Raw genomic sequence first — 13482 nt, 5'->3', positions numbered from 1 at the left:
AGAAAGGTTTTTGACACATTTTATAAAATGTAGTGTAAGCGCGTTCTTCTAATCCTGTTATGCAAATCAACAGGCCGTATCATATGCAAATCCACAGGTCACATAAGGCTTGTTTATCTCGTGACCAAATATGGGCATAACATATGGTAATCATGATAAGGAAGACCTTTGCAGTGAAGATCGTACTTTGTGTTAATAAAGTGTGCTAATTATAAAATTTATTTATCACAAAATCTCTCTAGTTATTATCGACTTTGCATGGTATTTACTGAAAAAGAATTTACAATATAAAGCATGCAGAATAAATATAAGTTTGATCTTGCCTCCAGTTTGCCGATCTTGCTGTCGCGGGAATGATTATCAATTCCGACCGAGAAAAAGTGGTGGATTTTACCAAACCCTACATGAACTATGGCGTCGGAATACTGATCAGAAAACCGAGCAAGAGGAAAAACATGTTCGCATTTCTTGAGCCGCTGAATATTTGGGTATGGAGCTGTATTCTAGCGGCTTTCTTCATAGTGGGAGTTCTCCTATATGTGCTGGACAGGTTGAGTCCTTACAGCAACCACAATCTTAAAAGGGAGGGCTTCTCGCACTGTGCAGACGATTTTGATTTGAAAAACAGTTTGTGGTTTGCATTTGCTTCGTTCATGCAGCAAGGTAAGAAAAATGTCATTCTTTTGCGTCTGTTATTCTTTTCCTGTCTGTTTGTGACTCTCTCTCTCTCTCTCTCTCTCTCTCTCTCTCTCTCTCTCTCTCTCTCTCTCTTCTCTCTCTCTCTCTCTCTCTCTCTCTCTCTCTCTCTCTCTCTCTCTCTCTCTCTCTCTCTCTCTCTCTCTCTCTCTCTCTCTCTCTCTCTCTCTCTCCCCTCTTTGAGATGTCTATCTGTCTATATTTAACATTTTTGATGTGTACTCAACTGGGAAGAGATATCGTAAAGCCAGTAGAAAAGACTAATTTCATTATCGCAGTAACGCCACAGAGCGTTTTGCAAGATAAAATAGGACAATATGTTTTGACTTTTTATTGACAGGAATTACAGGATAAGGAACCTTAATATTTGTCAGTCTCATTGTAGTTCTACTGTGCATTGTAAATGTGAATTTTTCCCCGCGATATCCATCAATGGTATGCAGAATCGAGGTCCCAGAACAGAGCTGCTGAACACGTACAGTCGATTACTTTATGCACATGTAATATGACTGTTGGCAAGCGTTGCAAAACGAGTGCTCTTACCTTACAGAAAGGTGTCCTGTTCGTATTTACCTCAATGATATCAATGATGGTACACGTCACCTGTTCAAATGACCATATATCTTACTTGTATAGATCAGATTAATAAGCTTTCAGGAGCAGGCATCATATCTTGTCATCAGTACTAGAAAGGTAGCAAAACGTGATGTTACCCTCGCTAACATCAACTACTAATTTCATTACACTCAGCAATAGCTCATGTGTCCAAACTTCTGCGTATATAGCAATTAATGCAGTCGAGTGATACTGGTGTGAAGCGTCCTATATAGGTGAAATTGTTCTGGTCACATCATTTTATATATATATATATATATATATATATATATATATATATATATATATATATATATATATATATATATATATATATATATATATATATATATATATATATATATATATATATATGGCAGATCAAGTGAGTCCTCATCCTTTACTAAAAACGTTCGAACCTTTTCATCCTCCATTATGTAATGTGTATAGGGATACTTGATCTCCCACTGTGCACTACGTTACACCTATGTATCCACATGCAGTTGATGCATACAATACCAGTTTACAGTAAAAGCCCCCATAGCTGTGAATGTGTAATTAACCGATCTCAAAATATCCCGAGTTTTCCAAGAGTTTTCTTCGAATAGGACCCACTTAAGACTGAAAAAGTAGATAATGAAGTCGAAAATTAGTGTCGAAAATTCAAACGTTTTATCTTCATTTAAGATTTCCCGCAAGTTTCAAACACTAATCAAGTGACATAGAAAATAAAGGTTACAACAACAAAATGTTGGCCTTCGTGTGTTGTGCATTCAAGTACATGACATCATGCTTGCTTCTTTTATGATCACGATGTGTATGTGCAGGAAATACTGCGTTTTTGGTACTTATCCGTGGGGCACCATATTTTGAGTGCGGCATCCGTGATGAAAGAGTAGGCATGGTCCAAATCAGCAAGGGGTGATACTTTGTTCTTTAGTTAGCACATTTACACGACCCAACTTTCGTTTGAAAATAAAATCATGAAAATAATGCATAAAATTGGCAGCTATTGGGGCTTTAATGGTTTTATAGCAGTTACTATATAATATGAGTATACCCTTCTGTAACAATGGGGGCAACGAAACGAGTGTTATTTCGAATGGTAGTCATGATCTGTCGACTGCATGTCGCTGTAAAGTTACTCTGCTGTTAGTCATGATCTGCCGAGTGCATGTCACTATAAAGTGTACTTTCCATGCAGTATCTTTACTTTTTTCCTTTAACAGTCATCAGTTAAGCTAAAACCACTTCTTTCAGATTGGTTTTCTGTGATATTATTTCATCTCCAATAATTAACATGGACACTACACTTTTTGTTCCTTTACATCTTTAAACGGTGTGTCTACCTTACTACCGACTCCGCCTGTTTGACGTAATCCGTGTACCGTGTAACACGTGAGTGCAGCCGCACCATGGAGAATTGCTGGACCCAGCCAAGAAGGCAGTAACCTGGGACCTCCTCCCTTATGATAATATTTGCATGTTCGGTGTTCCTGGCAAAAATATTATTTAAGCATTCAAAAACTCACATTTTTGTTTAAGATGTTTACTGATCTCCGTGTCGTATTTCAAGAGTTTGTCTTACTAATGACTTTATTTACCTACTAAATGGTTCGCTACCCGCACCCCTTTAGCACCCCTTTCTGCCCCTTTAAATCTACCCCTTAAAGGTATCACTACGCTATCGCATATCTCCAGAACACCCCAAGTGTCCCCTCCACCTATATCTGCCTATAGTAGCATTAAGATGCAGTTCTCCATGAAGCAGCCTATTATTTTTCCCCATTTTGTTTTTGTAAGAAAACCCAGCACCCAACTAACCAGGGACGGAACCCATGATTCTGTGTCACCGTCGTTAAATATTAAATCACAACACGCAAATCTTATGCTCTTTAAACATTTAAGCGCATCGTTTGAGCGAATGCTGCGACCGTTTTACGGCAGCATATTCGAACAAGGTTTTACAGCACATACAGACAAGTTGCTATCAAAACCACCAAACTAAACGCTCTGGCATCAAGCTCGAAAGAGATATTTCCCGACCAGCATCGATAGTCACCTGACTTTCATTTCCGAGTAGATAATGTATTGTCACGTGACAAAAAATTGACAACCACAGAATCCTAGGTCCCTCTCTTGGTTGCTAACTGACGCACCAGCTTCTTCGGCTTTTTTACCAGTATACACGTAGTTTAGATTTGCCGCCTATAATGTCACTGAAAGCAGACATGAATGTGCACTGGTACAAAACTCCTACGATCAAATTCAACTAAATGCGATGTTGACGAAAAAGGGAAATATTACTTTCAGCTCGATGCCTATGGTCCCTTAACAACAACAACAACAAAACATTTTACACTGTTTTGCGAATACTTTTCAGTATTCCCGATAAAAAAAACAGGGTAATATTCTTAATTTTACAGAAAATATGTTGACAAACTATTGACAATTATCCAGTTCATGAATAACTTCTGCATTATAGTACTAGCAGCTCCTTTGGAATATGTACCAGATCACATTCATATGTAGACGAGCTTACAATGACGGTGTCAATTATTGTGTTCACGTTTATTTTTATTTTTGGAATATTTCTTTTATCATTTCATAAATTGTTTTGACACGTATCTGCAACACTCTTGTGTACTTTGTTGTCAAAATGGCGTTCAAATTGCCCCTACACATTGACAAAAGGATTCAAATTCGACGCGGATATACGTATAGCACGGACCATTGGAAATCACCGAAACACTCATACTGCTTCTGATCGCTTGTCATTGTAACAAGACGACGTTTGTGACAGAATTGAAAGTCACTGTTACAATAGCAATGAGGGTTGATATATTGACATTTGCAAGCGTATCCGAACTTTGAGTGTTCCTGTGTAAATCCTGTCGACATTGTGTACAGGCAGTTTGAACTCTGGTTTCAATGTGTGTTTTCGAATTGAGAACAAAGGTTTACTGAATTCCATTTCATGTCATATCTGTATGGCACACAGGAACCCTAACGACCAATTCGTTTAATATATATATATATATATATATATATATATATATATATATATATATATATATATATATATATATATATATATATATATATATATATATATATATATATATATATATATAACTGGGCCGCTGCGGAAAAATTGCTCCGTGCAAAGACCTAACAACAGGACGTCATTGTCTTTTCCAGGAGGCGACACGACTCCAATCTCATTCTCTGGTCGGATTCTGAGCGCATTTTGGTGGTTCTTCGCACTAATAGTGATTGCCACCTACACGGCGAATTTGGCCGCGTTTCTGACCGTCACGCGCATGGAGAACCCGATCAACTCCCTGGAGGACCTGGCGTACCAGAGCAAAGTGGCATACGGCACCATTGAGGACAGCAGCCTGCAGAGGTTCTTCGAGAAGCGGTCGCACGTGGGAGTCTACGAAAAAATGTGGAACACGATGAACCACGCCGACCCGCCTCCCTGGGTCAAGACAGACAAAGAAGGTTACCAGAGGGTCAAAGAACAGAACTATGCGTTCTTGTGGGACGCGCCAATATTGGAATATCTTAAACAGACTGAATGTGAGTTAATGACGGTTGGGAAACCCTTCAACTTGAAGGGTTACGGAATAGCGACGCCACAAGGGGCAGACTATAGGGACCAAATATCACTCCAGTAAGTCGTATTTGCTCTCCTTTCAGTTTTCCAACGTTTTTAAAAATCGTCGTACCCTTGTACATGTATGCCTTTCGGGCAGATCTAATGTTTTCCTGGAGCACAGTGACGATGTAAAGCTGCGGAACAGTGACAATAATGTAGCGAGATAGCGAGGTTTATGTTGGTATGTTGTCTGAAAGCAGCAGACAGCTATTACAGCTCACTGTCTCCTTCCAGGAATACCGACGGGTACCCGGATTCTTCACCATATATTACGACTCACCGTTGCCCTTCGGGGAACAGCTATCCAGAGGACGTCGGGATACAGAAACAGTGTAGAGGCTCAAAGTCTTCAAAGATAACACCGTTTGTTTCTTATATAAAGATGTTACAGACTGCCAGGTGTTGTCCCTTCTCCTGTCTAGTGCTTGTGTACCTGCTCCCATCTACCTTCTGCTCTTGTGTTCGTAAAGACACCTTCTAAATACAATCTGTTTAGTGGTTATTTACATACAATTACCATCTCATTAAACACAAATTCATATATAAATATATATATATATATATATATATATATATATATATATATATATATATATATATATATATATATATATATATATATATATATATATATATATTACAAACCTTGAACGTGGATAATGTTTGTCAAGTAATATAAGCCTCTCCGGTGCGAAAAATGTACGGTTTTACTCACGTCGTTTACTAAATAGGTCTTCTTCTGACAGTTTGTTAACTTTGATTTGAAATGTCAGTCATGCAGCCCCTGAATTCACTATCCTCAATGTGTCACTTTGATGTAGATGTGATTCAGTTACTTTAACTTTGTACTTTAGATTTAGTCATGTTCCCATGTGTTTTACATTCCAGTTAGTTTTATTGATTGTTAATTTCTATGATGGAACGCTTTTTCATAGATGCACGGTCACAGGTGCGAAAGTCCTCGACTTACAATAGCTAAATGACAACAATTTACGATGAACGAGATAAGAAATTATAAAGTCGTATTACTTTAAATGACGCGACTATTTCATTGATTCACGCCGAGCAATACGTCATACAACGCTAATCATCATGACATTCCTAAGCTCATAAATCTGTCAATGCAAACGTTTTAACCTTGAACGACAAGTAGCCCGACTCATTATGCTCCATTTACACTGTACCATGAACACGACATGTGATTAGACGATACGTCAAAAAGAAATTGAAGGGCAAGTGTCTCGGGATTTCAGCAGTTGATTGCTGTAAAGGAATCCCCCATGCGGGTACAAATTAGTCGTGACAGGATTTCCAATTCCGTTAATACCAATGCAGGTTTACATGTAACTCGTCATAAGAAAACAGTATACACGTTTTTCCGCTCGGCGTAGGTTGCTTGATTGGCGAGACATGGGTAGATTCTTTTAGGTTTGCGCACCTCGAAAGTGAAATATGTAAACTGTTGCTCCCACTTTCCTCAATGAAACTTTCAACGATTCTCTTACCAAATCTCGAATAAAAATTAGGGGTCTCCGCGCAAATTTTGGTACCAGAGAAACAAATTACCCAACATTTACCGATATTTGAAATTCAAAATGGTCGCTATCCCTGTGTTAACTCAAAAGGGAAAATAAGGTGTTCGACTTTTAAAAGGCCAAGACGATGAAAATCTTTCTTGCTTCACGCGCTTTAAAATGAGCCCCCACAAGTGACGGATTAGAGTAGTATTGCAAAACTTTGAGAGTCCATGAGTCTATCCCGAGGGATAGACTCTTAAATTCTACGTTAAATGTGTTGTGAAGAAGTGCTTCATAGGCTGTAGTTTCTCTTTACGTTTTGTAAGCAGAAACGCTAGCGTGATTTTTAAAAAGAAATCAGAAAAAAGAAAAAAAATGTTTTTTGAAGAAGTACGAGCATTCGTATGGGTATCACATACGTCTGCAGATGGCGCTGTGTATGTGTAAGTTGATAAACAAATGTAATACAATTACAACAGTCTTTCGTATCTGGCCTGGCTTATTCCAACCGTCTCGATAGGCATGTATAACATCTGTCTATCTCGATTCTGTAGGAGTTACATTTACTAAAGAGTGGGGTCCACCTTGCATTGGTTGTATTCTTGGTAAATTTTTTCGCGTTAGGAAAACTTCAAATATTCGAACTGAAAAGCAAGTCTTATATATTTTAGTATCTTGGCTTCTCAGAAAAGTATATCGTTTTCAAAATCGCACATCTAGACATATCAGTTTTGTGGCCAAGGTACACAGACCTGTGCTCTGTTATCCTGACACACTATTGCAAAGAACGTTACCAACGCAAGTTTGACAATACTTCGACTTTACACTGTATCTTATTATTTCCTCTAACAAGCATACTACGAATGCAAGAGGAAGGGAAATTGGAAGAGCTCCGGAAAAAGTGGTTCGAAAGGGAAAGTATATGTACCGATGACGAGCCGTCGTCGACGCGGGACACCAGCGACATCGGGTTGGAAACTGTGGCCGGGGTGTTCTACATCCTCATCATGGGCGCCGCTATGTCCTTCCTCACCGTGATCGTGGAACACATGTGGCACAGGCCGTCGGTGTACAAGAAAAAGTGCAAAAGTATTAAAACAAAGGTCTGTTCACTTCTGGGATCTTGTCATGTTTTGTGCCGTGTTGTAATTTACCGTGGTGCGCTTGCCTTTAGCCTTGAACATCAGAGACAGATTGTGACAGCGCCGAAGGTTGTTGTCGATTGAAAGTGATGTGCCCAATAAGGCCGATCATTTAATAATAAATATTAAGTGGTGCCAAAGCACTAAAGGGCGCGCACATTGCATGTATTACATCAATCAAGTATATGCTTGTACATGTCGTATTGTTAGAGCCCAAAGTGTGAAATTTGATTTATCTAGCTTTCCGTAACCTTGTTTGCACTGTAATGCATTACCCGTAATATGTTCAATCGTGTCAGATTATCCTGTCGGCTTCTTAAATCGTGAACTATCCCGCATATCACCTTTGACCCTGCGTCAACCAGGCTTGTTCCCCGGCGGTCAAGTTTTTTTTCCATCGCCGCCTTCACTTCTTTGCAGAATGCTCTCTTTGCAGATGGTTTCATGCTTACTTTCTGCTTCGCTATTGAAGCTTCTCGTTTCTGTAATCTTTCCCCAGGAGACCTCCGTGTGAGAGTGGAAGGGCTTGACAAAAGCTAGGTATATAAACAGTATTCTTGTAAATGTCCCCCTGCCCCCCTCCATGACACAGCCCCCCTAGAAAGCATGGACTCGCATCAAAATTGGGCTACCTAAAAAGAATCTTTGATTGCACCGTTTAATGCATGCGCCTTGACGCAACTGAACGTCAGAAGTTATCAAAATTAACTGAAGTAATTTCATCCTTTGTGTCTGCTTACGAAGGAGTGGGATGAAGAGACCGCGAGTCATTAACATGGTGAGGTAAACTTCAGGACAACAATTTAAACTTTTAAAGAAATCTTTTAATACCAAAAGTGTATAATCCCGGCTTGCAGTTAAACCGCATTCTTTTTTTTTGAGTCCGTCCCCTTGTTCTAGACCTAACCCCATCCCTTCCGCTTGCTCCTTTGCTGTCTTATTGATAAACGCACTGTATTGAACTGGGTGCCTTAATTATAGAACTGCGAGCACATACACGGAATGCTTTTGTTGGAGATCAGAGGCGGGGGAAACAACGCCACAACGGCGACATTGCCTGCCATTTAATCGTTGGCACGTAACTCCTTCTAATCGCGTGATGTCCTTATATCGATTTTCAGAGCAAGGTGAACTTCCATCTGGTGCCCCCATATAAGACAACCAGAGTCTGAACGGTGAGTCGGTGTTTAGCTTTCCGTTCACGCTAGATTTTTTCTCCGTCGACCTGTTTGAAATGTCTCTGCCGTTTTAAGATAGCTCAATGACCCATGCACATACGCCCACTTTACGAGATAACATCGTGAGAACTCCGTGGAGTGATTTATTCGCAGACAGGGCCGGCGAGACAAGCCATAGACCTGGATCATTATCAGAATAAACTCCGCTTAAATTGATTCACCGAATGAATATACATGTAATGTAAGAGGAGAGCTAAACATTGAAAAGGCGCTAAGATACAGGAGATTTACATTTCAATCTTTTGCGAGATCCCGGGATTGAACACCGGTGGGTCTCTCATGGTAGATCGGGTTATTTCACGTGACGAAAGCAGAGCTGCTTGTAGCTGGATAGTAAACAAAATGATGTATGTTGCAGGAAATGTCCATCGAACGGAAATAATTTTTGTTTTTGTTTTTTTTTTTTGTGGTGTGTTTTCAGGGAAGACGTAAGTGATAATGAACTTGAAGGAGAGGTAGCAACATTATGTGGGCATTTGATCGTCTGATGGCTGCAGTATTCATGGAAGAGAGACTGGTGACTCTTTGCGGAAGAGGACCTTGACATTGATATTGGAATTTGATAGTGTGTCATGAATAACTTCCAGTTTCTATGGAGACAAACGCTGGCTGCATTCCGACGAAGTCTTCATTGTGCTTTCGTCAAAAAAATTGGAGGGTATTGGACAGCTAATGAAAACACAAACAGAGTGAGCATTGCGTGTACTGCATGGATATGAAACTGTGTGTGTTAACGATTTTCCAACGTTGGGATGAGAGTGGCGACTTTCAAATACGAATTGCAAGTACAGTATAGTTTCTGCAAAACACGCAAATTCCATAGAGCTCGCCACACGGAAGGAGAAATAGGAGACAGTTAAATTGTCATTTTGTCTTGAAGATGGAGTTCCAGAGTCGACCGAACGATAGCTTCCAAGTACTTTGATAATTTATGGGACTTAAGCACGTTTTTGTTTCTGATATGAGGAATGCGTATCCGCATTATAGTATACTTATGATTTTTAACATGTGTACTTTGAATCATTTGGCGATATCCTTTCAAAACTGATGCTTCAACTGTAATAACGTAATGTTGAAGAGGACAATTGTATACGCACATTCCTGGACATGGCGGGAAAACTGTCGGTGCAGGAAGGGTACAATGTTGTTGACCGATGTTAGATGAAAGCGGAAGTCGGGCAGGAACCCGGTGTAGCCCCCTCTTCGACAAATAGGTATTAGGCGAAACTTTAGACTGTGAACATCTGCCTTCCGATACCGTGTGTTAGACTAGTTAGAGAGGAAGGTGACGTACCTGTCTATAGATCAACAGTGAGAACTAGCCGAAAATTTCGCACAATAATCGTTTCGTGTCAATATGAATAGCTGGCCAGAACAACACTTCGGATTTTGCTTTTTGTATATTAATGACATCACCATTGCTGCAATAGTTCAATATCTTTTTTTGCAATTACCATTATTGACTAATGATCGACGCGGTAGACGTTTCTATTTAGAACAATATTTTCATGTCACTATGCAATTTAGGCAGGTACGATTCGAGTGGTTCATGTTCTTTGTTATGAGAATAAATGACAGTTCCTTTTTCGTCGCCAAACGACAAGAAATATATAGAGGTGAGTGAGTGCTCTTTTTTAGTTGTGTAATATTTCATGCAAATTTGGATGTCTACATACATACATACATACATACATACATACATACATACATACATACATACATACATACATACATACATACATACATACAGACAGACAGACAGACATTGACATATACACAAGTCATACACTCATGCACATAAAATTTTCCACTACATATATACAATTACATCGAATCGCATTTTTGTTGTTGTTTTGTCGCGATTTGTTTATAAACTAAGTCTACCAATTAGGAATAGAGCGGAGAAAGGATTAATTTTACCGAGAAGCAAATGAAACAATACAACACGTATACCTCCACTGTATATCACGCCCATTGCATTTATTATCTATACATTGTGACTTAATAATCAACATCCGTGTGTATTATTGACGAGGGATGTCGATGAATGCTATTGGATGCTCCAGGCTGATTTTACATGATCCAGAAAGCGAGAATAATAAAACGCTGCCATCCAAGATTTCATAAGACTGTCCCCGGGCCGCACCATTCTTCTGACGGGGATGACCGCTGTCTGCTTTCTTCTCTTTGTGTGGCGTAAATATCGAATTACACTCGTTCAAAGGGTATGTTATATGTAGATGTCGCTCATATCAAGCATTTTGGAGATTGATGAGATTCGTTGTATGGATAGTTTACGGCAAAGATAGATATAGACTCAAAGTTAAACCACGTCATGTTAGCCTCTCAGATAAAATATGCATGTTCTTGTGAGTTTTCCTTCGACTTGGTTGTTTGTTTTGTTATTTAATCTCCAATGACGTCATCAATCTAAATCGTTATTAATATCCTTGTTGTTTCAAAATCTATTCAGTGACCAGATGTATATCCCAGATAGGAGGTTAAACATTTTACACATCGTGTTACTGTGTTCAGGTCTTAAACACTTGATCTTTGTAGAGGCCACTCTACGCGTCTTCAGAATAAATGTACGTCCGTCTTTCTTACAATGTAGCCTCAACCTGCAGGGTTTGAGATGAATCTTGGGTTTCCGTCCAAGAAAGCAAAGAATCTATAAAAGAGCCTGCTTTATAGCACGCTAATAATCAGAAGCAACCAACCAACCTAGACAGGCAATCGCCTTGATTTTTTTCAACGCTACAATCATATTGAAAAAACAATCTTGGTCTCTTCATGCCGCCATTGTTTGATCACTCAAACTTCTGAAAATTCTGAGCTTTTATTGCTTTGAGATATTGCGTAAAAAACTGTCACAAATACATTACATACAACAAACAAACTTTACAAGCGACCTTTGCCTGGCCTTGATGATTGCAAGGGCAAATATCGCCGCTCATCGATAATGAATTCCTTTCAACAATACAAGCATCTCGAGCCGCGAGCCAAACACTTCGGCACTGACTGTAAAATAGGTACAAACCAATAATTGCAAGGTACATCCTTTTCCCCGGAGCAAACCATTTCTTAGTCTTACTCCCAGGGCGGTCGGCCGACTTCAATAAAAAGACAGAACATGGACTCCGATTCACGTGGCCTCTGTCATAGTGAGAGACCTGCCCGTGTTCATCATTTGTTTTTATCTTATATCTTACTTATGTGGACAAGCAGAATACGTGACTGATGAGTGCCTCTACACATTAGAATGCGTATACCTGTCTTTTCAAGGCAGACGTAAAACAAACTCTAATGTTACCTGGAGTGACTGTAGCTTGAAAGAAGGGACTTAATTGGTATCAAAGTGGTACAATAAAGCTGGAATTAAGCGGATGGATGCGCATTTTACGATAAAAGCGTGAGCGTTTAAAATGGTTTTTGGATAAAGTACTAAGCGATGCAGAATGCACTTCGGCGATGGAGCGGAGTTTTTGAAATCTACCTGCTTGCACGTTAAAAAACTACGTAGATAAAATGTTTCTGGGTACTTCAAATTTATTGCATTTCCTAGGCTATTGGCAAGGAGAGTAGAAAGTGCTCCAAATTCATAATTGTAAAAACTCGCACAGGTACAAAGTAAATAATAATATATGATTAATTCTTGAGCTGATGACTATACAATTTCTAAAACGAATATTGTTTACTGTGCAAATTTGAGCCTTAACAAAATACATGTATCTGTACAAAACAACCTTTAAAGGGCTAATAGCTATAACTTTTGATGATTTTTCCACTATTTTTGTGTTTATTGTCAACCACCACCAACGATAGTTTCTTGTCCTACTCCCCTAAAGCATGTTGAGAAGCGCAGTATTCAGCTTGTCAACTCAAACTCAACGTGTGAGTGTATTCTCGCCGATAATTACGTAAAGATCACAAAATGCAACCACGCGAAAATTCGAGAAGCTATGTCTATTTCTAGGCGACATACAAAAATTCATCGGAATCGGAATATCCTTTGGGATGTGGTCGCCTTTGAAACCGTAATATTCTTTTCCAAAAAATAATATATATGTTTCAATGTATGGTATTAACATGATTGAAAGGAGATGTACTCTATAAAATGGACAGCATGTGTTGACTCCACAATCAAGATTACAGACACGAAAACTACTGTAGAGAAATATTCCGAGAGCTATTTATTTATTTATTTCTTATTTATCAGTTTAGTAAAAGTAAACGTGGTCAACTGGGATGAAGTAAGAATTTTACACCCCATTTTATTCATTTATCTACATGAAGCGAAGGAAAAATTAACCATCCATGTAACTAAAGTGTGACCCTGACCTATATACGAACTCACGCACGCACGCGCAGCAGTGCATTGTCCTGAACTAAGCGGGAAATTCCCTGCTGAGCATGTTTATACACGTTCCGAAGGTGTACGGGAAATTCCGTGTGAGTCATCACCATCAAACTAGCCTATATAAGGACCCCGTTGTCAGTCCGGCCGGCGTCGCGGAGTCTAGCTGATGTTGAACACGAAGTTCCTATCGGTGCGAACTTGTTCACCCGATAGATAAAATTTTAGTAATTTCCTCTGAACTTAAAATGTGACGGAAGACCATTACTTCAAA

The 13482-nt window shown here is 39.3% G+C and overlaps 1 protein-coding gene across 16 annotated transcripts in view; it reads left to right on the top strand.

Annotated features, from left to right (window-relative positions):
* Positions 1-10462, top strand: part of LOC139145446 (glutamate receptor ionotropic, delta-2-like) — a 113739-nt gene extending 103277 nt beyond the window's left edge. For 3 of the 16 annotated variants that reach the window (XM_070716639.1, XM_070716640.1, XM_070716636.1), the window contains exons 12-17: positions 330-663; positions 2699-2734; positions 4492-4969; positions 7325-7574; positions 8735-8788; positions 9273-10453. In XM_070716639.1, the coding sequence (XP_070572740.1) occupies positions 330-663; positions 2699-2734; positions 4492-4969; positions 7325-7574; positions 8735-8785 (1149 nt within the window). In that variant the 3' untranslated portion in view covers positions 8786-8788; positions 9273-10453. Of the gene's footprint in view, positions 1-329; positions 664-2698; positions 2735-4491; positions 4970-7324; positions 7575-8112; positions 8397-8734; positions 8789-9272 lie in introns of all 16 variants that reach the window. The other 13 variants (XR_011554928.1, XR_011554924.1, XR_011554930.1 and 10 more) reach the window with 10 other exon arrangements.
* The last annotated feature ends 3020 nt before the right edge of the window (positions 10463-13482 follow it).

Source organism: Ptychodera flava, chromosome 12 (assembly GCF_041260155.1).
Source record: "Ptychodera flava strain L36383 chromosome 12, AS_Pfla_20210202, whole genome shotgun sequence".
NCBI classification, from domain to species: Eukaryota; Metazoa; Hemichordata; class Enteropneusta; family Ptychoderidae; genus Ptychodera; species Ptychodera flava.
This window is presented reverse-complemented; position numbering and strand designations above follow the sequence as displayed.